General features: G+C 51.4%; 11 protein-coding genes across 11 annotated transcripts; 5 read left to right on the forward strand and 6 right to left on the reverse strand.

The window, feature by feature from the left end:
* Positions 1–705: 705 nt before the first annotated feature.
* Positions 706–3520, reverse strand: argEF (bifunctional acetylglutamate kinase/N-acetyl-gamma-glutamyl-phosphate reductase; the record flags this gene model as incomplete). Its single annotated transcript, XM_056700739.1, has 3 exons — positions 706–761; positions 822–1062; positions 1115–3520. 3 exons carry the CDS (start codon positions 3518–3520, stop codon positions 706–708), a joined length of 2703 nt encoding a protein of 900 aa, XP_056552802.1.
* A 1605-nt stretch (positions 3521–5125) lies between these two features.
* N7496_007821 (SNAP receptor SNC2) lies at positions 5126–5643 on the reverse strand (the record flags this gene model as incomplete). The annotated part of the gene is made up of 2 exons (XM_056700740.1): positions 5126–5353; positions 5533–5643. Coding segments are annotated over 2 exons (339 nt in total), but the record flags the coding sequence as incomplete, so codon positions are not given.
* Positions 5644–7212: 1569 nt separating this feature from the next.
* Positions 7213–7500, reverse strand: N7496_007822 (uncharacterized protein; the record flags this gene model as incomplete). The annotated part of the gene is made up of 1 exon (XM_056700741.1): positions 7213–7500. One exon carries the CDS (start codon positions 7498–7500, stop codon positions 7213–7215), a length of 288 nt encoding a protein of 95 aa, XP_056552804.1.
* A 525-nt stretch (positions 7501–8025) lies between these two features.
* Positions 8026–8805, reverse strand: N7496_007823 (uncharacterized protein; the record flags this gene model as incomplete). Its single annotated transcript, XM_056700742.1, has 2 exons — positions 8026–8677; positions 8795–8805. 2 exons carry the CDS (start codon positions 8803–8805, stop codon positions 8026–8028), a joined length of 663 nt encoding a protein of 220 aa, XP_056552805.1.
* Positions 8806–11068: 2263 nt separating this feature from the next.
* Positions 11069–13879, forward strand: N7496_007824 (uncharacterized protein; the record flags this gene model as incomplete). Its single annotated transcript, XM_056700743.1, has 3 exons — positions 11069–11429; positions 11489–13687; positions 13752–13879. 3 exons carry the CDS (start codon positions 11069–11071, stop codon positions 13877–13879), a joined length of 2688 nt encoding a protein of 895 aa, XP_056552806.1.
* A 792-nt stretch (positions 13880–14671) lies between these two features.
* N7496_007825 (DODA-type extradiol aromatic ring-opening family dioxygenase) lies at positions 14672–15951 on the forward strand (the record flags this gene model as incomplete). The annotated part of the gene is made up of 4 exons (XM_056700744.1): positions 14672–14971; positions 15038–15210; positions 15266–15426; positions 15488–15951. 4 exons carry the CDS (start codon positions 14672–14674, stop codon positions 15949–15951), a joined length of 1098 nt encoding a protein of 365 aa, XP_056552807.1.
* Positions 15952–16151: 200 nt separating this feature from the next.
* Positions 16152–16659, reverse strand: N7496_007826 (L51/S25/CI-B8 domain-containing protein; the record flags this gene model as incomplete). The annotated part of the gene is made up of 4 exons (XM_056700745.1): positions 16152–16210; positions 16266–16298; positions 16366–16472; positions 16568–16659. 4 exons carry the CDS (start codon positions 16657–16659, stop codon positions 16152–16154), a joined length of 291 nt encoding a protein of 96 aa, XP_056552808.1.
* Positions 16660–17112: 453 nt separating this feature from the next.
* Positions 17113–17947, forward strand: N7496_007827 (mitochondrial pyruvate carrier family protein; the record flags this gene model as incomplete). The annotated part of the gene is made up of 4 exons (XM_056700746.1): positions 17113–17306; positions 17379–17394; positions 17553–17689; positions 17752–17947. 4 exons carry the CDS (start codon positions 17113–17115, stop codon positions 17945–17947), a joined length of 543 nt encoding a protein of 180 aa, XP_056552809.1.
* Positions 17948–18846: 899 nt separating this feature from the next.
* N7496_007828 (putative extracellular exo-polygalacturonase) lies at positions 18847–20582 on the forward strand (the record flags this gene model as incomplete). The annotated part of the gene is made up of 8 exons (XM_056700747.1): positions 18847–19156; positions 19222–19588; positions 19645–19703; positions 19760–19920; positions 19982–20170; positions 20247–20348; positions 20400–20474; positions 20541–20582. The coding sequence occupies 8 exons, from the start codon at positions 18847–18849 to the stop codon at positions 20580–20582; spliced, it is 1305 nt and encodes a 434-aa protein (XP_056552810.1).
* Positions 20583–21298: 716 nt separating this feature from the next.
* N7496_007829 (SDR family NAD(P)-dependent oxidoreductase) lies at positions 21299–22213 on the forward strand (the record flags this gene model as incomplete). Its single annotated transcript, XM_056700748.1, has 1 exon — positions 21299–22213. The coding sequence occupies one exon, from the start codon at positions 21299–21301 to the stop codon at positions 22211–22213; it is 915 nt and encodes a 304-aa protein (XP_056552811.1).
* A 70-nt stretch (positions 22214–22283) lies between these two features.
* Positions 22284–24235, reverse strand: N7496_007830 (cycloheximide resistance protein; the record flags this gene model as incomplete). Its single annotated transcript, XM_056700749.1, has 7 exons — positions 22284–22347; positions 22405–22759; positions 22820–23225; positions 23279–23427; positions 23487–23566; positions 23614–23926; positions 23992–24235. The coding sequence occupies 7 exons, from the start codon at positions 24233–24235 to the stop codon at positions 22284–22286; spliced, it is 1611 nt and encodes a 536-aa protein (XP_056552812.1).
* Positions 24236–24444: the final 209 nt, after the last annotated feature.

Genomic DNA, 24444 nt, shown 5'->3' on the forward strand with positions numbered 1-24444 from the left:
CATATTATCATAAGCGCAAGAGTGTATACAATCTATCTGCTAGGAAAGACTATGGCGTTCTCCGATGTCTATCTAGCTTTTTGTGTATAGCAACAAGCCCCAGCATCATCAGTCGCTAGTTATACCAAGGCTCGATGATCAAAGTACTACTTCACTGAGACAAACAACTCAACAATGAAATTTACTTTTATGCTATGAAACCCTCGCACCGTATCTAAGAGACACGTAAAGCACCAGTATAAAAATCCAAAGCGCAAAGAAAACCGGCGAGAGAAGGACAGCGACATAAAAAAAGAAAAAAAAACCGTAGTCAAATGGAATCTAGAAACGAAAAGAGACAGCAGGACAGACACAGACACCGACATCCACGAAAACTCTTTGATCGGGAGAATAAAAAAAATAAACAGGGCCTAGGAAAGGACATCCGAGACGGGACGTGATAAATAATGTAGGTAGATCCAACAGGAGCGCAAACGACAACATCCGTTACAAAGGCCCACTGGCCGCGAGAGCACAACACGAGATTTCTCCAATCCATCCGTACAAAACAGCATACCATAGCGACCTTATAAGATGCACGCGGGGTATGAGACAATGATATGCGAGGATGACGCGCATAGAACGACCTTATAGCTTTATTTCAAACTCGATGGTGACCTCGATGCCAACATCGGCGTCAAATCGAGCTCACAGGGCGGAGGGGATTTACTCCAGGGGGATGCCTTCGTACTCGGAGTAACCAAGTGCCAGGTTCATGTTCTCTGTTAGGAGGGTTAGTTAAGAGTTTCATTTGAGAGAGGGGGAGACGGAGGATTTCTTACGCAGGCACTGGGTAGCGGCACCCTTGAGCAGGTTGTCGATGGTAGCGCAGACGACAACGCGCTTGCCGCTGGAGTGGACGGCGAAACCACCAATCTCAACACCGTGACGGCCAGCAATGTCCTTGACGAGGGGAGCCTCGCCAGTGATCTTGACGAGCTTCTCACCAGCGTAGCGGTCCTGGTAGATGTTGCGAATGTCACGGGAGGTCATCTCCTTGTTCAAGGGGATGCTGATGGTGTGCTGGAAGTAGTCAGTATACTGTTTGCAATTCGCTAGGTGCGGTTAAACTTACGGAGATACCCTGGAACCAGACGGCAACGTGGGGGATGAAGGCAATGCTGGTACCCAGCTGAGCACTGATCTCACGCTCGTGGATGTGGTCCGTCAAGCTGTAGGGGATGATGTTGTTGGTGAGGAACTGGACATCGTTCTTGGGGCTGGGCTTGGTGCCGGCACCGGAGTAACCAGAGACACCAAAGGTGGTGGGCTGACCACCCAGGAAGGGCACAAGGGGAGCAATGCCGAGCTGGGCAGCAGTGGCGTAGCAACCGGGGTTGGCAATGCGAGTGGCACGGGCAATCTTGGAACGGTCAACGAGCTCAGGCAGACCGTAGGTCCAGTTGGAGTCGAAGCGGTAATCGGCACTCAGATCGACGATGACGTTGCCAGTGGCGGAGCCCTGGTCAACGGCCTCGACGAAAGGCTTGCAGACACCGTTGGGGAGAGCCATGACCCAGCAGTCAATGTCACCGTTGGCGGACATGCGGCGGACATCCTCGGGGCTCAGGTTCTCGTAGATGATCTCACGCTTGTCATAGCCCTGGAGCTTCTTGCCAGCCAGCTCACGAGAGGAGACGTGGCGAAGATCCATGTTGGGGTGGGCATTGAGCAGGTTGATCAGGGCCTGGCCAGTGTAACCACGGGCACCGATAAGGGCAACCTTGGCGGGCTGGGGGTTGGAGGCGTTCTTCTCACCAAGGGGAGGGTTAGGGTTGGTGGTGGAGTAGGCGCGGGCAGCGTTGACGGCAACGGTGGGACGCTTCATGCGAGAGCTACGCAGAGCGTTGGAGGCGGAGGAAAACGCGCGCTTCTGCTCTGCAGAGGCACCACTGGCACCGAAGCCCTTGTTGATGTTGATGGCAGCCTGGTGAGCACGGTGAAGACGGTGCTCAAGGTTGATGTCACCGAACATCTGACGGCCGTGCTTGGTGAACTCCTGGACGAGCTGCTTAACCTCGTCACCGTTCTCAGCACCGTACCAGAACAGAACCTCGCCGTCGCGGCTGAGGCTACCCTCGGCCTTGTCGAAGAACCAGGTCAGGTTCTCGTCGTCCTCCTTGACAGTCCAGGCCAGCTTGGGGAAGTCCTTCTTCAGGCTAGCAAACACGTTGTCAGCCACGTTGCTCAACCAGCCAGACTTGGTGATGGTGAAGGTAGCCAGGTGGGCCATCAGGGAGCCCTCCTGGGGAGGCAGAACGACGGCCAGAGCATCCATGGGGTCATCGTAGTAGATCTTGAAGTCACGCTCCTTCATGCCCTCGACGTAGCGGTCGACAACGGCGCGAGCATCAAGGCCCTCACGGTCACGAACCAGCACATCCTTCAGACCCTGCAGGTCGCCGAACTCAGACAGAGAAGTCTGGACGTTGATCTTGTTACCGCGGCGAATCAGGGTACCGGCACCGGAGTCGGTGAACAGCTCCTTCTGGAGATCGGCAGGGTGGATGATAGCCACGCTGGAGGAGCGGGGCAGGTCGCTCAGAAGCTCCTTCATCTCCTTGATCTTCAGACGAGTGCCGTGACGAACCCACCACTGGGTCATCAGGTGGTCGTACTCCTCATCGAGGTTGATGGCGGAGATCTTCTCGCCAGTGTCACCGTTGAACAGACCGCCCTTCTCGGCAAGGTAGACAATCTTCAATGGCTGCAGAGCGCGGGCCAGCTCACCAGCAGCGACATCGGCGTTGACGTTGAGCACCTGGCCATCGGGGGTCTCGGCCATGGAGGTCAGGATAGGCAGGCAGCCAGCGGCAATAGCCGACTCAATGGGCTTCTTATCCACGCCATTGATCTTACCAACCAGGTTATACTTGGGCTTGTCCAGGTAATCGGCCGAAAACACACCGGCGGTGATGGGCCGAGCACGGACACCCATACGCTCCAGCTCCTCCACCAGCTTCATGTTCTCCTCCAGGAAGAGCTTGCGCGCCAGGGACAGAGTCTTGCCATCAGTAACCCGGATTCCATCCTCAAACTGGGGCTCGACACCGGCGGCCTCCAGCATACGGTTAAGCTGGGGACCGGCACCGTGGACGACGATCGGGTACAGACCGACATGGTTCAGGAAAGCGAGGGCGGACGACAGGGTCTGGAGGTGCTCGGTGATGATCGCACCACCGACCTTGATAACGGCGAACTGCTGGGAGGAAACGGAGGTGAAGTGGGACAGGTACTGCTGGACCTCGCGCTTGGAGCCGATGTTGCTCAGCAACTGCACGACGGTGCTGCGGGTGTTGCTGGGCTGAGAGTCGGTGGCGCGTGAGTAGGATCGGCTCTGGCGCAGGGGAGTCGAAGCCGTACGGGCAACGACACCGGCTCGCAGAGGCGAGACGGCGTGCGGTGCGGAGAGCGATCGGAGGGGCTTGGTGGAAGCTCTCCGCACAGCGGAGCGAAGGGACAGCATCTTGGTCACCAACATGCGGCAGCTTCAATTGGAAGTTCGCAGGTCGCCGGGGGAAACGTCCCCTTGGTTGTAAAACTGGTAGAGAGGAGTGGAGAGAGGGTGTTGAGGGGGGAGAAAAGCAAAGGAGCAGGAAGGAAGAGAAGAGGTGGGAGAGAAAGTCGGGGCGATAGTGTGACTAACAACCTTCTCGCGAGATTTTACGGCCGGGCCTCGGAGTGTCCACTCTCGCCCAATAAAACCGATGACGGGGACTGGGCGGTGTCCAGTAGACTGCGGGTTTTTCAGTGGTAGAGCGATTTATTATACGCCAGCCATTATATATGGGAGATAAATAATTATGCGAATCAGATCTGATAAAACTATACAGCCTATCTTTCTATACTTGAACAATATTTCATAATACAAGAATCCCCCCGACTATGCCCTTCTCTACGCATAGATCACGATTCTCTTTACCGGATCCTCTTCCGTTGGGACCACCCAAAAAGAAAAGTGACCAACTTTTCATCTCACCTTTTCTTCTTCTTACCAATCGTCATTGTCAAATCTCGGGAACTCGAAGCGAATTTAGCTCCTCCGAGAAAAAAAAAAGCCCACTATCCACACGATGTTGGTCGGAAATACGCTTGCAACGTCATCTGGCTTCGGTCTAGTGTGACTTATCTGATCCTCTCCGGGCTTCTTACTCGTTCATTGCGCCACGCCCCTATCCACTTCCTCCACTCTTCGTGTCTTAGTGTCTGTCTTTGCCGGGCCCTGCTGCGCTTCTTTCCGACGGGTCACACATGAGCTGTGCTTCCGATGGTCTGCTCGGGTTCTCTAGACCCTAGCGGTGGACTGACTCGTGGCTTTTTTGCCAAGATCATTCTGCAAGAAGCGGGCCACACCGCGAGTTCAATTCTGGATCTGAACTTGCGCGAGTCCATATATGGAGTGGTTCTCCGTGCCGAGGAGAAAAGGTGGGTGCATAGGGGTTCAGCAGGATCAATTGGATCGGAATGCAGGGTTAATAAGCGTTACATGAAGATACCAGGCACTATGGGTAGGTTAAAAGGTTCATTGGGCCTTAAAAACAGTGCATACCAAAGCGCAAGAAACAAGAAAAACACACTCGACATCGCAAATCGTACTGATCACATCAAGCAGCAGTCAAAAAAAACACGGCATCACAGCAGTATCATTTACATCTTCAACCCGCCACAGCATGGCAGAGGGGCAGGGCTCTCTCATCCCAAATACAGTAGAACCCTTGGGCATTTCGAGGTCTCGTTTCGTCGCCGGCGCAAGAGAAATCAAGAGAAGTTGGTCATTCAGAACACGCCCAAAACAAAACAGCAGGAGGTATTAGCGGCTGGGAAGAAAAACGACGGAGCTCCATGGCCTCTCAACGATAGTAAAAACCCGGTAAAGACAACTCAAGATCCTCCCATGATTCCCAATTCCAAAAAGAAAGCACAAAAAAAGTCGTGGAGCAATGCAGGTGCTCGTTTAGTGGTATTTTACGGCAACTAGATCATCCGGGCAATCAGATTAGCGTTCCACTCTGTATGAAGATCCGATCTCGCTCTCTCCTTGTCTCTTCCTCGTTTCCCATCTTTTTGTTCCATGGAGGGTCTTACCGGGCACGATGATAACAACCAGAAGCACGATGACGCAGATTGCGAGGCATACGCGCATCTTCATATCCTTCCACCACATCTGCTTGCGTACACGGTTGGCACCCCGACGGAAGCCCTGGGCTGATACGGCCAGGTTGTCGGTCTTGTCCTGGAGAGAGTCGAGGCGCTCACCACGCTGGGAGACCTTGTTGATGTTCTCGCGCATCACACCGACAGTGTCGTCAATTTGCTAGAAGAAAGTCGTGTTAGTTTCCAAGGTCGCCACATCAACCTACCGAGGCGACACCTTTCTGAAGATCAGTGATCGACATGGCATCGCGCGACATTCATATATGAAAGCGGCAATTCCTGTGCATCTCTGATCCTATCGAGAGCCACCTCGATAGATGGAAAAGGGAGAAAACTAACCGCCTGCAATGCAGCCGTGCGCTGGTTGCCATTCTGTTGCGCGGAAGCGCCACCGGCAGCACCGCTGGAACCGGCGGGAATATAAGGGTCGTAGGGGGCTTCGGAAGACATCGTGAATGTGGGATTTGATGTGAAAGATCTTAGACAAGGAGTCGTAGAACGTCGGCGGAAGACCGGGCTACCTCGTGGGTGCTGTCAAGGTCGCTTTGTTTGGAAACAGGGGAACCCGGGAAGTTGGTCGCCTGGGAGACAGTGATGGAACAGAGATCAAGGGTGCGAGAAGAGAGTTCGAAGTAGATCGCTGGGATCGAGAGGAGAAGATCGTGCGAGGAGACAGGGAAGAGGGACGAGGTGGATGTGATGGATGGGAGGAGTTGTGGCGTGGATGAACGCCTCTTGCTGACACTCCTCCTCCGCGCACGTGATCCCGGGGACAAAAGGGTAGCCGGCCAAGTGATTTGATTCGTGGCAAGAGGATAATTATGGAGGCTTAGTTGATAATTACTGAATTTTTGACAGGCTACTTGACTAGATCGGAAGCTGGGAAATTTGAATATCGAGAAAAGGTTACTGCCATTGAAGTCGCTGGAGGGGAAATGAACGGTAATCAACTACAAACAACTGCTGTCGCAGTCTGATAGAGATGGCCACGCAAGATAGTTTATCTGTATGGAAGAATTGCTCTTTCGATAGAGAACTTCTTCTTGCATCGAAATTATGCCGCTTCATAAATTTCTTTCTGCATCGTTCGATCTGCGCTATTGATGACTTTATTTGGCTGCCTATTCGGTGTAGCCACCACGTAGCCGCGAGTTGCTGAAGGAACGGTCTATTCATAGTAACATGCTCCGGTGTGGCCTCAGGCAGCGCGGCAATGCTAATCCGTGGACCCTGCACCGGAACCCGACGGCCTGACTGCCGCTTACCCTTAGATTGCCTGAATAGATAGTTGTAAGTCGTTGCGAGTAAGAGAATATGAATGTTACAGTGACGAGAAGTGTTCATTTTCTTATAACTTGGGTCGTGCTGAGTAAACTCCGAGCAAGTCGTGCTTTTGCCTGAAACTTGAGGCATCTATTCAGTCTTCCTGCTTTAGCACTAGGTAATGAAGTAGTCGGAATTTACCGTGCCATCAAAGCAGATATGGATACATGAAAATAGGATCCAGTTAAAACTTATTTCAAGATTTATCTAGGGGCAGGGTTTCCATGTTGTGTACTTGAGCCTCCCGTTCCTCCGGTTTCTACTTTGACTGAGCTGGAGCAACATGGATAGGCGTGAACCATAAGAATGCATTGATTCGGAATAAAAATAAAAGTTTCACGTTGTTATCATGACTGATCATAGATCAGGTGAGTTGGTTCATAGCTGCGGTTCCCCCCAAATAGCACAATGTAGAAACAAGACCCGGGGTATCAATAGGAACGCCCACTGCCATCAAACCAAAACGCAATTTCTTCCCCAGTGTTTTCAGAACTCCAGAACCAATGCTCCAAAAAGTACGGCGCTTATTATCTCCCAAAGTTTGAGGACTTATCATGTGAGTTGGTAAGTGATGTTTTTGACGCGAAACTCAAAGCAGAACAGGTCGCAAGTGGACCTCGTGTAAACAAAAGACCTGCGAGTATGTGTAAACCCAAAAGAATAGATCTCCAAGTCCTAGATGTTCTTCAATAGAGCTTAGGTGGAGGCGTCAGGGCCGGTTTCTGGGGCTACCAGCTCCTTTAGGTCGTTGAGCAATTTGTGGATATCCCCGAACGACCTGCGCAGAGTGACAACCTCATCTTGAATCTTGGACAGATCATCCCTCATGAAGTCCATTCGTTTCATCATGGCGTCCATGTCTTGTAACAGTTCCTTGGACCAGTGTTCGTTGTTGCCGTTGGATACGCTGGCGCTTTCGTGGGGTCTGCCGTTGCTGGCCGGGTTATTGGCTGTGGGCCCAGGTTGTGTAGAGGATGGGGCCATGGTGAGTTTTGGAAGGGCTAAGGCGGAGAGAGTTTGGGATTTTGAGATGCTCGAATCGATGATGGAGGGTCTCGGCAGAGATTCGAAAGCTGGTGCGGTGGTTGGGTGGTGATATGAAGTAGGAAGGATCGCGTGTGCGAAATAATCGATCAGGTGCTCACTTCAAGGGACTTTTCGGTTTGAGCAGCGAAAAGGGCATCTGTAGTAAATAAAGAAGCCCATAGACTCACGACATCAATGGCTACCCTATACTTTCTCGTCAGTGTTGACTTTGCCTCACCAACGAACGACACTCTATACTCAGAAAGACCTTTCCAAGGAGGAAGTTGGAGATACGCAGATTTACAACTGGGCTTATTTTTTATTATTAAAAGTTAGGGCTGCCAATAGAAACTTCATTGATCTAATGGAGACAGTTTTCTTGATTCCACCCTTCACTATTCCACGAAGAGCCAGTAGTGATGATATGGCAGCTGCAACTAAGACGAGAGCCCAAAGTCAACCGGTGCATCACCACAGAGTGATTCACTGCTCGCCAATCTCCTCTTCCGGGTGATCCAGATTAGCAGGCAAGCTGCACCAGAACTTGAAGCAAGCCTCGGGGAAAGAAGACACAGGAATGGAGTTATCGCCACCCCGATCAGTCTCCTGAATCTGGCCAGCCAATAGTCTTCCAATAAGGTGGTTGTTGAAATTGACATCATCTCCCATTGCATCCTTCAACATGATCAAAGTAAGCTTGTAGAAAAGATGAGCCAGAATACTGGTCTCCAAATCTCCCAGAAATACAGAGCGAAACTCAAACTTGGCCATGGCGGCGAAACGTTTGAGGCAAAGGAATTTAGCCACATGGGAAAGCTTTTCAAATTCGATAACGAGCGATGGGAAGATACGCTGCTTGACTAGATGCCACTGATGTAACTCCCATGGTTCAGTGGGCAAGCCAGTTGGTGCATCCTTGGCGCGTTGAATCCGAGCATCATCAGCACCCGTGTCTTGTAGGATCTTCGCGCGGTTGGCGTAGCCGAGCTGCATAATTTGCAGGAAGCTGATCAGCATCTCGAAAGCCCCTAACATCTCGAGAAAGCCTGGCCCTTCAACTTCGAGGAGCTCGATCTGCGAAGGATCTTCGATGCTCATGCACATAATTTGTAGCATGGCCAGGAAATCCTCGTCACTAATGATACGTTGTCAGATGTGGTGATAATGACTAACCGGAATACGTTCAAAACCCAGTGAGTCCACTGGTAGATGAAAGAACGTGTCTGGGGATGGAGCATGGGGATGAACTCACGTCATAGGCATTGCGTGGTCTGAGGTTGAGAGTTGTCAGAAGGAGGCAGTGACGCAAATCTGAGACCTGTGGAGGTTCGCAAGGCGAGGTTAGCAGGCGAAAGGCAGAGGCTTAAAGAGGGAGAAATGTCAGGGAGACTGACTGTGTGTAGGGCCAGAAGTGGGAAACTTAGGACTGGAGGACTAGAAATGGAGAATTGAGAGGATATGAGATGATGTGAGGAAGCATGGTGCTTAAAGGGAGCCAGAAAAAAGAGCAGCGGAAATCTCTAGAAGCGCGGAGGTTAGGCTTACAATGAAGCTTTCACGTGCGAACTTGATTCCATGAAATTGTAAGGAGTCTTTAAAGCAGACATTTCGGGCTATCTATGGACGTAAACTTGTTTAGCCATCAAAGCTAGAGGTGAACACCGAGCAGTTTCGAATCCATTGCTATCCAAGATGGCTCCTGTACCATCTTCACTGCTTTCCCTTGGCAGTGATTCTTGATCGAAGTGATGCTTAAATGTATATAGATTAAGTCTCTACATAATACAGTCATGGTAAAATATAGCACGGTATCGCATCGTAAAGGAGAGACAACGAGGTCGGGAGGTAGAGATAGTACATCTCTACGTGGCCGGTAATGGAGGTCTAGTTAGCGAACAATGGACTTTGTCATTAGCCTGTTTCTTACGAGATATTTTGGGATAAATGAAAGCTGTTTTTTTAGGCTGGTGACCTTGAATCTTCACAAAAACACTAGATCCTAGATCAAGACCCTCGTGGGTTCACGGAATCCTTAGGACAATAAATGCTAATTAGTATATGGTTTGCTTTAAGATGTATACCAACTGATGATAACCTAGGTAAGAAGACAGTGCGAGGCTCTCTAAAATCCATTGCTAACGAGTTCTTTCTTCACTCTCATCATTGGTTATAGACCTGGCGTTTGCCGAGGGTCGACGTCAGAGACACCCTGGGACTCGAGTTCAAGCTGAAATAACCGAGTGACGATGTTGGAGTAAGACAAGGGCCATCATATGAGTTCTTTGTCTCGCTTCATAGATTCATCTTGAGTGGATCAGGTGTGGCTGTGGTCAATGTGGCTGTGGTCGTCTCGGACTTCGAAAAGTGTTCTTTTTCCCCACAATTCCTAAAGAGGACTGCGGGCCGAGCATGTCCCTGTAGTCTTTGTTTTACTGGAAGGCATCCATAGTCACGATAGGAGATGTTGAGTGGGATCCGTGACCTGTGGAATGCAAAAACTCCATTGTTAGTCATCCCATGGATCTGATCAGCATGCAATTTCCCAATTGTAAAAGATCGTGATGAGCACTCAGAATGCCCGAACGAGCGAGTCCCGTTGGGCAGAAAAATTTGCCAGCCGTGGGTTCCCAGGGAAGAGTGGAGTCGGACCACAAGTAGAGTGGCCCTTGGGGAATGCGGATTGGTGGACGGGACCCTAGGAATAGAATTGCATGAATGTTTGAATTCGATACATCGGATGGGATCATTGGAATGGCCTCAAGCCCTTGCCAAGGGAGGTCGGAAACGCATCTATAACATGCGCGACGCAAACAAATTGGAGAATTGGCCGCCTAAAAGATGACGGGCTTACATTGGCCCCCATTCCTGCAGCGTCAACCTCCGGTGGTCTTGGGGGGAGGGTCTCCCCCCTGATCGTCAGGTACCAGGTCAGCATAACCGCGCGCCTTTTAGCCTTGTCTCGTCTGTCGTGCCAGTCAAAAGTCGAAGATGCCTGGATAGAAGAAGAGAGGGGGGTATAACGTGTCTCAATTCCACCAGGCAACCAAGCGAATCGTAGCCGTGGAGAGGACGCTGGTGATTTGCGCCACGAGAGTCGAGACATGGTGGAGCGAAGTCGATGACGGCAGGCGTTCCTGGGCGTGTGTGGGTCGGCTTTTTATTAAAGCTGGTCTCCTTCAAACTCCCCCCCGACCGCCCTGAACCCCCTCAAATCTCCCCTTCCCCGCGCCCTGTGAATCACAGAGTTGAAGGGTTGAGTCTTTTTTTGCTCTGTTGAGGAGGCTCGGTTGATCGTGGTGAGTCTCACATTCTTTTGCCTCGCACCTGATTTATTTTTACCTGCCTGGGCACGTGGTACCGTCCCGTGCGGAGAGGAGGAGGTGCGCTCGTGTGCGAAGTGTGCTGACCTCGTTTTGACAAGCGACTTGGAAACCCTCCTTGCATGCGATCCTAACCGACCTGCGCGATCGCAAACTCCTGGCCATCGACTCGGGCCGCACTTCTGTCTTGCCCGTAACCCGAAGCCATGGCATATCCACAGCGCCCGGCGCAACGGCCGCCTCCTATGAGGCAGTATGACAACCAGACTCCAGTGTCACCTGCCTCAGGACCCGGGTATGCACCTGATGCTGGATACGGCGGTGCATATGGAGAAGGAGGATATGACTACCCAGACAATGGAGGTGGAGGAGGGTATGAAGACCCAGCATATAGTTACCAAGCTGGTCCTCCAGGAGCCCCGCCGTACGGCTCGTCGCAACAACCACGCTCGATGCGCCCGCCTCCTGGACCGGGTGCTCCAGATTCCAGACGTCCTTCGGCAGGATATGATGACCGTCGCGGGTATCCTGGAGAACGCCAACCGGGATCAAGCCGGTCCCGACCTCGTAAGTAATGCCTAGCACACTATGTCCGTCAGTATGCTCTGTCCTAACTGCGATATCAGCGGGTGCCCGGCCACCTCCAGGTGATTTCGATAATCCCTTTCCCTCTGTTCCTGGTGGGAGAGATCCTCGAGACCGACGCGGTCCTCCGCCTCGTGGAGGTCTAGAAAAGGGTATGGCGGCAATGGACATCAACGGCAGAGGTCCCCCACCTCGGCCACACACATCCAACTCCAACGGACGACGACCAGATATGCGACAGCCACCCCCACGCGGACCACCTCCCAGTCGTGGCCGTGGCGGATACCCTCCAGGCCCTTCTCGCGCAGCCAGCTCTGGTCGAATGGATCGGCCTGATCGAGCCTACATGGACCCCAATGGACCTCCCATGGGTCCACCGGGTCGAAGCGCAACTATGCCTCTTTCAACGGGACCTCCCATGTATCCCGGTCAATCATCCTACCAAGAACCCGATTATGCATCTAGTCCTATGAGCGAAATGCCTCCAGCTCGTCCCAATACTGCCGGTGGCATGCGAGCTCCTCGCCGCCCTACCAATGAGATGGATGGTGGCCATGGTCCTGGTCTGATGATCCCAGCTGACCCAGGAAGCCGGATTTCTTACGCACCTAGAGAATTCTTGGATAGTTACTACGAGGGCAATGAGGATGAACCTGATATGCCCAATTTCGATGCGATGCCGTCGCAACATAAAGGCCCCATTGACGAGATGGGACTCGATACCCCAAAGCCGATGCAAACACCCACTTCCCCCTCTTCCTCAGCTGGCGGCCAATATGCGCCCTACACTCCTGATTCAAGCCAGGGAACATCGCGATCTAGGTCTCAGCCTGATCTCCGACAGCCTAGCGCTCCCAATCAGTTTGAAAATGCTGGCTTCCAGTTCGATATTCCTAACGATGCACCCCCGATGCCCATGCATGGGGGTAACAGTGGATATGCGCCGAACGGTTATGAAGACCATGGTTATCCCCCGAATGGCCATGCCCCGTATGGGAATCAAGGGTACCCCATGGAACAGCCATTGCCTCATGAAGAAATTCCAAACCCGGATGCTCTTCCACAACATCCGATGCCGGTACCATTCCGACCAGGGCACGATCAAGCCGCCAAGCCAGCGCCAGTCCGCCAATACGGTGCCCCAGCACCTATGGCTCCGGCACCAGGTCCCGCTCCAGGACCTGGCCCGGCCGCTCCCCAGCCTATGCCGGCAGAGGAAACGGGGCCCAAGCCTGTCACGCACGAGGAGCTTCAGCAACTACAAATGAAAGCACGAGGCAACCCCGGCGATCAAAAGACGCAGCTTTTGCTTGCCAAGAAACTGGTCGAGGCATCAACCGTGCTCGTGGCCGACAACAACCGCCTAGACCCCAAGATGAAAGCCAAGGCTAAAGAAAAGTACGTGATGGATGCGTACAAGATCATAAAGAAACTCGCTTCGACCGGGTACCCGGACGCGCAGTTCTACCTGGCAGACTGTTACGGCGAGGGTCAGCTGGGACTGGAAGTCGATGCAAAGGAAGCATTTGCCTTGTATCAGTCTGCTGCCAAGGCAGGCCATGCCCAGTCCGCATACCGAGTAGCCGTCTGTTGCGAGATCGGCGCCGAAGAAGGTGGCGGCACCAAGCGTGACCCGTTCAAGGCTGTGCAGTGGTACAAGCGTGCTGCATCAATGGGCGACACACCTGCTATGTACAAGATGGGTATGATCAACTTGAAGGGACTGCTCGGTCAAGCCCGGAGTCCTCGTGAGGGTGTCTCATGGCTGAAGCGAGCCGCTGAGCGCGCTGATGAGGAAAACCCGCACGCTCTGCATGAATTGGCGCTCATGTACCAGAATGCGAGCGGCAACGATATCATTGTTCGAGACGAAGCATACGCCTCACAGCTGTTCCACCAGGCAGCCGATCTGGGTTACAAGTTCTCGCAGTTCCGTCTCGGTACGGCGTACGAGTACGGCTTGCTAAGCTGTCCAGTCGATAACCGGACGAGTATTATTTGGTACACTCGTGCTGCCGCGCAGGGCGAGCACCAAAGTGAGCTAGCTCTGAGTGGTTGGTATCTTACTGGGTCGGAGGGCATTCTTCAGCAGAATGATACCGAGGCGTATCTGTGGGCACGGAAGGCTGCGACCGCTGGTCTTGCTAAAGCCGAATATGCGATGGGATACTTCACCGAGGTTGGAATCGGTGTCACGGCCAACTTGGAAGATGCGAAACGGTGGTATTGGCGTGCTGCAGGTAAGTGATCTGTCTGATTGGGATTAACTTAGATGTCCCTGCTAACCTTCCTTCTCCTCTTCAGCGCAAGGATTCCCCAAGGCCCGGGAGCGTCTGGAAGACCTCAAAAAGGGCGGCAGTCGCATGCAAAAGACGCGTCTCTCTCGCTCAGCCGTTAACAAGCAGAGCGATGGAGACTGCATCGTCATGTAATTTTCCTATTTACCCTATTGCCATGCTCGGATATCTCGACTTTCTCGAGTCTATTGTATGGAACTGGCTTCTGTCCATTCGCAGATTGGCATGCATGTATCTTCCTAATGACCGGCGTTTGATGTATTCTTCTTTTCCTGTCTTGATATGATTGTGGCTTTTATTCTGCTAGTTTCAGTTGGATAGGGCTCTCTCATCTCGGGTTTGGGCTGTACAATTCCCCCCCACTTTTGCTAAGGCTTTCTTCGCTCTTCTTGCTCTTCTGTTGCTCGAGTACATTCACGCCCTTTGTACTTTCTTCTGGCTTTTTTTGGAATCTGTTTTTGTGCATACTTACTTTGCTTCCTCGGACGAAGTCATGACTAGTGGACACGATTGATACCCTTAGTTAAGGGCGAGGCCTGGCTGCATTTACATTGAATAGAATGACATGACAGATATAAATCACCCATCTATAAACTCGATCTTTATCTTCTTAACATGCCCTATCGCTCTATACTTACTTTGTTTGGCGGGGGGCGCTTCGAAAAGTTACCGCGCGGGCCCATTCCGCGCTTACACAGCAATCGGATCGGCTTATGCCATCGGCATCCCCGTATATCCGACGCGGGCCTGGTATTTCTAACAAACTCGCTCTCTGCGATTATCCCATAATCAAATAAACTTCCTTGCTAATCCAGTCCCAAAAAGAAGCTCAGGCCTTATCGCTGTACCTCTTCAAGCGGGATTATTTAAGAATAAAGCTTCTGCAATCGCCACTGCGCGCCACACTCATACCTCCCGGATATATATATGTCGTCGGAAGCACGCCAGCAGAACACGCCATCAACGAGTAATTCTGCGAATCTTCAGACGAGTCATCGTCGCGTTTTCTTGCTTTCAGTGATAACCGTCATTTTTGCCGCGCTGGTTGCCCTTTTCTGGCGCGATACCGCCAATCTGTTCGTTTTCCGTCGACTTTTCGGATCTTCCTCGCGGGCTGCTGCTAGCTCGTCGACTGGGTCGGCGCCTACACCTGCGGTAGTGTCATCAATTACGGAACAAGCGGGGCTCAAGATGAAGACGCCTGTTTATTTCTTGAGTCATGGCGGAGTGAGTTTTGTCTCTCTACGAGGGTCGTCTTTGGTGTGATACGAGCCGTCGCTAATCGTTATATAGCCTAACGTCATGTACAATGTGGAGCATCCCGCGTACAAGAAGCTGGGTCAGATTGGACGTGAGATTACGACCAAGGTGAAGCCGCGTGCTGTGGTGGTGTTCTCGGCGCATTGGCAGGGTGGTCGGGATACTATTTACGTGAATACTGCTGAAAACACGGATCTGATTTATGAGTACGTTGCGGGGAGTGGGGGAATTCTGATGATGGAATCGTGCTAATCGGCGCAGTTTCTATGGTTTCCCGGACCATTACTACAAGGAGAAGTATCCCAATGTCGGCAGCAAAGAAGTCTCGTATAAAGTGCTCGATGCGCTGAAGGAAGCTGGCATTGACGCCAAGGGTGTGAAGCGTGGTCTGGACCACGGTGTATGGGCGAGCTTCAAGTGCGGTACGTTATACGAAAAACAACAATACAAACTCTACGTGGGGCGATACTAATAGCGATGCAGCATTCGAGCCTGACTCGAACCCCTTGAACGTCCCAATCGTGCAGGTCTCCCTCTTCGATACCGAAGACCCGAATCAGCACTACCGCCTCGGCCAAGCCGTGTCCCGCCTGCGCGAGGAGAACATCCTCATTATCGTCTCCGGCATGGCTGTGCATAACCTGCGCGATCTGCGCTTTACATTCGGTAACCCTCGCCCCATGCCGTACGCCGTCAGCTTCGACGAGGCTCTCAAAGATGCTGCGACGAAAGCGCCGGCGGAGCGGGAACAGGCTTTGGCAGACCTTCTCAAGCGTCCAGATGCTCGCCAGGCTCACCCAACCTTTGACCACCTACTACCCATCCATGTTGGAGCGGGCGCGGCGCACGAGGACGTGGGTAAGAGAATCTGGACGTTGCCGGAGGGCAGCATGAGCTGGGCGCAGTTCCGGTTCGGGGAGCTGAATAATGCTAGTACATCGTTATAGCGTGTAGTCAGAAACACAAATTTGAAATAGAAAGCATAGCATAGCAAAGCGTGCGAATGAGAATGAGAAGTTGTTGATATTTTGATGAGGTTCGATTTCATCTATAGGTACAAGGTACATGTAACTTTGGGACGGGATAACGCGCGAGAGAGAACATTGAAGGACGATGCGTGGGGAGGTTATACTGGGAGAGAAGTTCGTTATGAACTCTGCTTCACCAGAGTCGTGATGCGCTCTTCGATCTGGGAGTCGGACAGGCCTGTGCAAAGTCAGCGATCGGTATTTAGGTGTGTTCACGCGCTGGAGTAACTCACCGGAGAGGGCCGCTTGGGTCTCCTTGCCAAGCTCTGTATTCAATTGATTGATTTGATTAGTTTTCCATCCTCGATGCTGCGAATTGGGTGTTGGGCGTACCGTATCTGGCAAAGACTCGGGGCTCGGTGCCTCTGGCCTCGCGCATCAGGATGGGAGTGTGGGGGTTGTGCTTCTTCATGGTAGGGTAGGCGCGGTTAATGAAGGACCTATTTGAGCAGGAAAATGTTAGTCAATTGGTTCCAGTATCATCCGTATAGCCCGTCAAGTGGCCATGAGACTGGAAACGGAATGGTTGTTGGACACATGCCTTGTGGCAGCACTCTGCTCGGAGGTCTGGCAGAAGAGGAAGCGGAGCTCCTTCAGGCCCTTGGAGAAGACGTATTTGCCCGACATGGTGAATGGGAGTCAGGAGACAGGGGAGATGCGTAGAGGCCGAGGGGTATCACGAAGCAGGACGAGGCCGGAGGTGCATTATTCACAGCGGCGGTGATTCGCCCAGCAAAGAGAGACTGACACTAGTCCTGTTTGGGTTTAGCGGGATATGATTACCTCAGCCGGAAGGGACTGCCCGCCCGAAGATGAAAGGCGACGGAGAGATGGTTATGATAATCTCAATTAGATATTAAAGTACATTTATTAATACTATCTGATTCTTTTCTATCCTCTTCATTACTATTTTTGTGGTGGTAAACACATATCAATCTCATCTCGCCCGTCGGAAAACTCGCTGATCCCGACTCACCGGCCGATTCCGCCCTTCCTCACAACCCCAACCTTTCTGGGAATCCTCTTGAACCTCGACTCTCGACCTCTCCCTCTCCCCTCCTCGTCCACCACACATACAAAATGTCGTCGTCTCGTGTGGGTTTCCGCTTCCTGAACAACGCTCGCTTTGCGTTCCGCAATGCCTCTGCGCCATTCCGCCGGCCGGGTGCTCAGGGTTTCCGCTTCCAGAGCTCCGAGGCCGGCGCCGCAGAGCAGCAGAGCGCTTTCCAGCGCATGTGGAACAGCCCCGTTGGTGTGAAGACTGTGCACTTCTGGTATGGTTGATTCCTTAGGATCTGGCTTTGTCTACGATGGGGGTGAGATTGATGCTAACATTGATGTAATAGGGCCCCCGTTATGAAGGTACGATTTATGACTCGATCGATCCCTCGTTTTGATAAGCGCGATTCTCCCTCGTTATACCATTTAATCGATATCGAACTACGAGATTGTGTTGAATACACGGGATTTAGCATATTGAGATGATAAGAAAGGACGTGGCTGATTTTGATTGTGAACAGTGGGCTCTTGTCATCGCCGGTATCTCCGACTTCAACCGTCCAGCTGAGAAGCTGTCTCTGACCCAGAACTGTGCCCTGATGGCCACCGGTGCCATCTGGACTCGCTGGTGTCTGATTATCAAGCCCCGTAACGTCCTGTACGTTCTGCTTCCATCCGCCCCCGTTCCGTCGACCTCTAGCTAACTCCGCACTTTTCTAGGCTTGCCGCCGTTAACTTCTTCCTCGGGTGCGTTGGTGTCGTTCAGGTTTCGCGTATCTTCATGTGGCAGCGCAGCCAGACGGGCTCTTCCCTGGAGGCCGCCAAGGAGCTCGAGGGCGAAGCTGCCGACTCTGCCAAGGCCGTCGTGGACCAGGCTGAGAACGCCGTGAAGGCTGTTGGTGAGAAGACCGCTTAAGCGAATACTGAAAGAAGGGGTTGCGGTTGCAGTTGCGGGTAATGGGGTTTGGAAAGATTTTGGATTGATATCTGCTTCGCATCTATAGAGACCTCGGGGGAAAAAGTCTGGAGACGGGCACGATTCATCTGGGATCTGATCGAGAGTCTTGTCACCATTTGCGCTGACATATATTGTGTCTATTGGGGACCCGCTGTACATATAAACCATGCCAGTGATTGTTTCTGTTTGTCGAATTGTTCCGAAAGTAGGGCGTAGGGCCGAGTGGTAGCAGTGTCCCTCTACAGAATAACCGGTGATATTCTCCGAATCAACGCCGACATAACCAATGCAATACCTAGCGTATTCTTCTTCTATTCGATGAGAAGAGACATAATTCCTGCAAGACTCCACACGGACCATGTAATATGCGCAGGTCCCAAAATGCTTTCCCCAACCACCCCCCAGTCGATTTACCCGGAGATTTCGATTTTCCTCCCAATCGGCGAATTCCACCCCCAGATCTTCCTCCAACCGGACCCCCACAATCATCTACAGCGACGGAATTGAAACTCATTCAATCTCCGAAATACTTCGCTAACGCGACGCCCATCGCCTGCCCATGCCAGCTTCACTCTCTAGCTTCCCCACAGTCCGCACGCCCGTTTCCCCGGATGAAGTCCTTGTGGATTTACCCCAGCGAACCGCGACATGGGGGGTAATTTAGCACCAGTGCACTGTCTCCCCATGAATGCCAATATGGGAAAAAGGCCGATTTATCAATTTTACTTTGCGGAGAATATATAAGGAGGGAGCTGCCACGCGGGGAGCTGTAGTTGTGGTTCCTTGCCGATCTCTCCTCCAATTCAGAATCGCAAGCTCGATCCTGGATCTGTCCTGAATTGTCGTTGCTCGTCACAATGAAGGTGTCCAATGTTTTGACACAGGCCGTTGGCCTCGTTTTGTCTCTCAGTGCTGCTGCCGAGGCCAATGGATCGTCTCGTAGTGCTGCGTGCCATCCTCATCAGCCATTCCACCCTCTCCCTGCCAGCCAGGCCCGTCACAAGACTTGCCACGTTCCCAGCCATGGCAACGGCATCGATGACTCGGCCAACATTCTGTCGACCCTGAAGAAGTGCAACAATGGCGGCAAGGTTGTCTTTGACGCGGACAAGACCTACACCGTTGGCAAGGCCATGGATATGACCTTCCTCAAGCACGTGGATCTGGGTAGGTAATCATACCGATGAGCGAAGCGCTTTAAAGAAAGCTCTAGCTAACTCACGCTCTTATAGAAATCCTCGGCACAATCCAATTCACCAACGACACCGACTACTGGCAAGCCAATGCATTCCAGCAAGTTTACCAGAACGCGACGACTTTCTTCCAGCTCGGTGGAACCGACGTCAACGTCTACGGAGACGGTACCCTCGATGGCAATGGTCAGGTCTGGTACGACCTGTACGCTGCGGACGCTCTGATTCTGCGTCCTATCCTTGTCGGTATTATCGGGCTGAACGGCGGTACTATCGGCCCTCTCAAGCTCCGCTATTCCCCGCAGTGGTACCACTTTGTCGCCAACTCGTCCAATGTCCTGTTCGAGGGTATCGACATTACCGGTTACAGCAAGAGCAAGAACACTGCTAAGAACACTGACGGATGGTGAGCTTATACCGGTCGAAATATTAGAAAGGGCTTGAGCTAATGATGTTGAATAGGGACATTTACCGCTCCGACAACATTGTCATTCAGGACTCGGTGATCAACAACGGTGATGGTATGGGATAGGTTCCAGAGCTCGAATGTTACCGGCAAAGCTGATGTTTTTGATAGACTGCGTTTCCTTCAAGCCCAACAGCACCAACATTATCGTTCAGAACCTCCACTGCAACGGCTCCCACGGTATCTCCGTTGGTTCTCTGGGCCAGTACAAGAACGAAATCGATATTGTCGAGAACGTCCTTGTCTACAACATTTCGATGTTCAACGCATCTGTACGTGTTTTGAAGATCGATGATTCAGCCTGTGTAGAGTCAACGCTAATATATTACCTAGGACGGTGCCCGCATCAAGGTCTGGCCCGGTGTTGCTTCTGCCCTGTCCACCGACTTGCAGGGTGGAGGTGGCTCTGGCAGTGTCAAGAACATCACCTACGATACTATGACCATTCAGAACGTCGACTATGCCATCGAGGTCACCCAGTGCTACGGACAGAGCAACCTCACTCTGTGCAATGAGTACCCCGTACGTCAATTCTCACCAGTTCCCTTATCCACTCGTTTTTCTTGCAACGCTAACCATATATTTTTGGAATATACAGAGCAGCATGACCATCTCTGATGTCCACTTCACCAACATCAAGGGTACCACCTCTGGCAAATACGACCCCAAGGTCGGAACAATCGTCTGCTCCAGCCCTACTGTAAGTTGAAAGACGATTCTTCAAATCACGAGACATAGCTAACTCTATTAGGTTTGCTCTGATATCTACGCCACTGAGATTGAGGTTACCAGCCCTAAGGGATACAATGCATTCACGTGCACTAATGTAAGTCGGAATAACATGTATTCCCGAACTGCGAGACAGATTGCTAATTTCTTCTCTCTTGAACAGGTCGATGACAGCCTGTTGGCCGTGAACTGTACTTCCACCTAGACAAAAGTCGATGGGAGATAATTACGTTTGGAAATTTGATGATTTAGAAGCGGTCGCGAATTTAATAAGAGTGAATTTTAGCCTCTCATCTTACTTTTGAGTCGTCGCGTACATATACCTAGTCATAATTTATCACTGCGGCATCTCCTGACCAGGAAAATAACTGTAGACGGTTGTGATAATATTGCTAGAATTATTAAAGCTTGGGATAGCAACTCTAAGGCTTTCATCCGCAAATAGGTGGATTTAACCGAGCCTTGACTCTCCAACGCAAGCTCACCTATAGTAAGCACGTCGTGAACCTGTCGCTTGGCAGCTCCCAAAATAAAAAGTTCTTGACATAACCAAGCCAATCAGCGACCTTAATTCCTAGTTAAGCTCTGACCCGAGGAGTGTGACATGCGCCGTGGTTCATCTCCAGATTGAACTATTCGCTTCTTTCGGCGATATGATACGGTGGCTTGGCGATTGTGACTTCACCATTCCGAATTACCCCAAGATTCAAAGACACGATTCACCTCTTTAATGAGGTTGCCTATTTCTTCTCAGGTTGTGTGTTCTTTTGAGTTTAATAGTAGATGAGTCTCTTTTCGAGGGTATTTTAACCGCCCTCGATCGCAGGGCTATAAGATGGCTAAACAGTTCTCCACGTTCAGTTCAATCTCAACTATCCCACGTATACTAGCATATACTGTCTAATTTCTCCATTAAATACCATGGAACACAGTGAAATTGAAGATCTAGCACGTCTCACAAACTCCAACGCATTAACCAATTTCGTCCCAACAACCCACCACGATACCTACCCCTTCATCACACCAACAGGAACAGAACTCGCCTCGAAATCTATTCTCATTACGGGTGCATCACGAGGTCTTGGACGTGACACAGCTATTAGATGCACCAAAGCAGGCTGTGCGAGAATCGCACTTGCAGCTCGTTCCTCGCTAGAAGGTGTCGTGAGAGAAATCGAAGAAACCGCCCGCGAGGCCGGTATCACACCTCCTCAGATTCTCCCCTTGCAGGTGGACGTCACATCAGATGAATCCGTTCGGGCTGCTGCAGGGGCAGTAGAAGAAGCGTTTGGAGGAAGACTGGATATCCTGGTTAATAATGCGGGGTATTTGGTTGAATTCAACAAACCAGTACACGAAATCGATCCGGCGGAATGGTGGAAGGCGTGGGAAGTCAACGTGAAGGGAACATTTCTTTGCTGTCACTACTTCATCCCGCTGCTTTTGAAGGCATACACTCGGATCGTCATCAATATGTCTTCTCTAGCAGCGAACTGCTTGACGTACGGCGCATCGGCGTACCAGGCATCGCGATTCGCTAACTGCCGGCTCTCCGAGTTCATAGCCCGGGACTATGAGAGTCAGAATCTTATCTGTATCACTCTGCATCCTGGTACTGTGAAGACAGACATGGCTGATAATTTCCCGGAGTATTTGCAATTTCTGTTAATTGATAAGGCGAATCTTTCTGCTGATACGGTTGTTTGGTTATGTTCGCAGCGGAGGGAGTGGTTGAATGGTCGATTTGTTGTTGGGAATTGGGATATGGAGGAGTTGGAGGGGAAGCAAAGTGAGATTGTGGAAAGGGATCTTTTCAAGTATCGTATAACTATATAAGTGTATACAATGCACCGATGTACCCTTGAATGGCACTACTAGTCGTCGACATCCCCCTTGAAGCCAGTTTTCACAGGCGATCCGCAATTCCGTGTCTGTGGACCCAGCTTCGAGCTCGCTTTCCGAAGATGTACCTGGTAGATATAAGTTAATGACCAATCCAGGCTCCAGGGTAATACAAGGAAACTTACATGGGAATAGTAAAGAGGGTAACACCCATCGTGATCCCACCAATGGTGAAGAAGCAGTCGCGAACACCTTGCTGATCAATCCAATCGTTGATGTAGAACGACAGTCCAAATGCAAATAGGTTCTTGATGAAGTTCATCGCGGCAAAGGCTTCACCTGCCTTCTCACGATGGCAGTCAACAACGTACGTGACGACACCCGTAGTACCAAGCTGGACACCGAAATTGATCAAGCCCAGGCAAACAATAACGGGAACGGGCCACGGGTCCTGCGCATACGAGGACTGACCCCAAGCAAAGAAGCCGGTAGAGGTGAACAGGAGGTAGGTTACCATGATGGGAAGACGGAATTCGGGTTCTGCGTGTGTTGGTTAGCAAAACTAGAACGTAGCTGGGAAGAATGACTTGGACAGCTTACCAAATATACCCCGGTTCATCTTTGACATTCGAGTCACCAGTCCATCAATCAGAGGACCAGCAGTGAGAGTTCCAAGTACCGATGCAACGAAAGAAGACAAGTTCGTCGCGCCAACACCGACAACAGAAAAGTTGTATGGCGGTGCCGAGAAAATCTGGGACAGGGTGAGAGAAATACCCACTAGCCACGAGATGCATGTGGTGAAAAGCAGGATAGCCCAGAGAACGGGTGGCGATGCAACCAGATAGAATGGCCTAATAATGGTATTCCAGAACGAGACATGGTTGACATAGCCGCTGTAGGGCAGAAGTTCCTGTTTGTAAGAGATTCGGGGCTCGGATGGCTGAATTCCAGCGCTGGGTGTGTTTTCGAGTTGTTCCATTGTTCCCTTTCCTTCAACAACGACCTGCAAGATATTAGTATAGAGGAAAGGGGATTGTAAGGAAGGGGAGTAGTCACGTTGGTGTCTCCAGTGTCGATGTTCAATGCCTGTCGTGAGTAAGCCGATTCGGGCATCCAGAAGAAGATCAGGATGAGTGCCAGGGCGAAGGCACCCCCCATTGCGTGCAAAGCGATTCGGTAGGAACTGTACTCGATGATTGCGGCGGCTATTGAAAAAACCAGTGTTAGTAGATATATCGATGAAAGATTTCGAAGGCAGATTTACCAATTGGCACAGCAAGATTGATTCCACCAAGAACACCAAGGTTGAAAATAGCCGTCCGGAATCCACGCTCATGCACGAACCTAGAATTTGTTAGAATTGAATAAAGTCAAAGCGGAGGAATTCTCACCAAATATCAGAAATAGACGCCGGAACCAAAGCTTCCATAGGCGCCATGCAAAGTCCACACACGACACGAGCAGCGACGAAAGAATGGAAACTCCCCGCCTCAGCTGCCCAAAAACACGACACCATCAGACCAACCGTTGTTCCAAGATAGACTGGACGTTTCCCGTATTTCACAGCCAGAGAATTGAAAATCAAACTTCCTACTGCGATAGCGGCGATCGTGCCTCCCTGGACGGCAGAGACGAATGTCGACAAGGAGACGCCGAATTCCGCTGCGAGGGGAACGAATGCTCCTCCGAGTAGTGGGCCGACAGCTAATTGAGAAGAAATGGTCAGTAAAGTTGAGTGAATGATGTAAATGGCGTTATAGGGATGATACCTCCGACACATCCACAGCCCCATGCAAAGGCAAGGGTGAAAAGCTCCTTCTTCCTTCGTGGCCAGTTGTATGGATCGTTTGGCGACTCAGATGGCTGAGGGACCAGGACAATCTGTCCGGTAGGATCATGTTTCAAGAGGCCAGGATCAACCCCCGAGTACTCATTGGTGGAATGAAGACCATTGAGGGGTGCTGTTCCTGGAATATGCTCCAGCTTGTCATCGTCTAGAATACCAAGCGGCATATTGGAGACTTGGGTAGTTTGAGGACTGAGACGGGAGAAAGATTTGAGAAGAAACGGCAAGGACTGGCTGGAAACTAGTCACTTAAAGAAACCAAGAGAGCTAAGGAATTTGCTAAGCTCTGGTCGGCAACTAAGGAGGTCGATCGAATATGATCGTGCATGCAAGCTCATGGCAGGGCCATTGACCCCTGTTTATAGCTTCTACTGGT

The sequence above is a fragment of the Penicillium cataractarum genome (genome assembly GCF_028827025.1).
Source record: "Penicillium cataractarum strain IBT 29864 chromosome Unknown utg000007l, whole genome shotgun sequence".
NCBI lineage: Eukaryota > Fungi > Ascomycota > Eurotiomycetes > Eurotiales > Aspergillaceae > Penicillium > Penicillium cataractarum.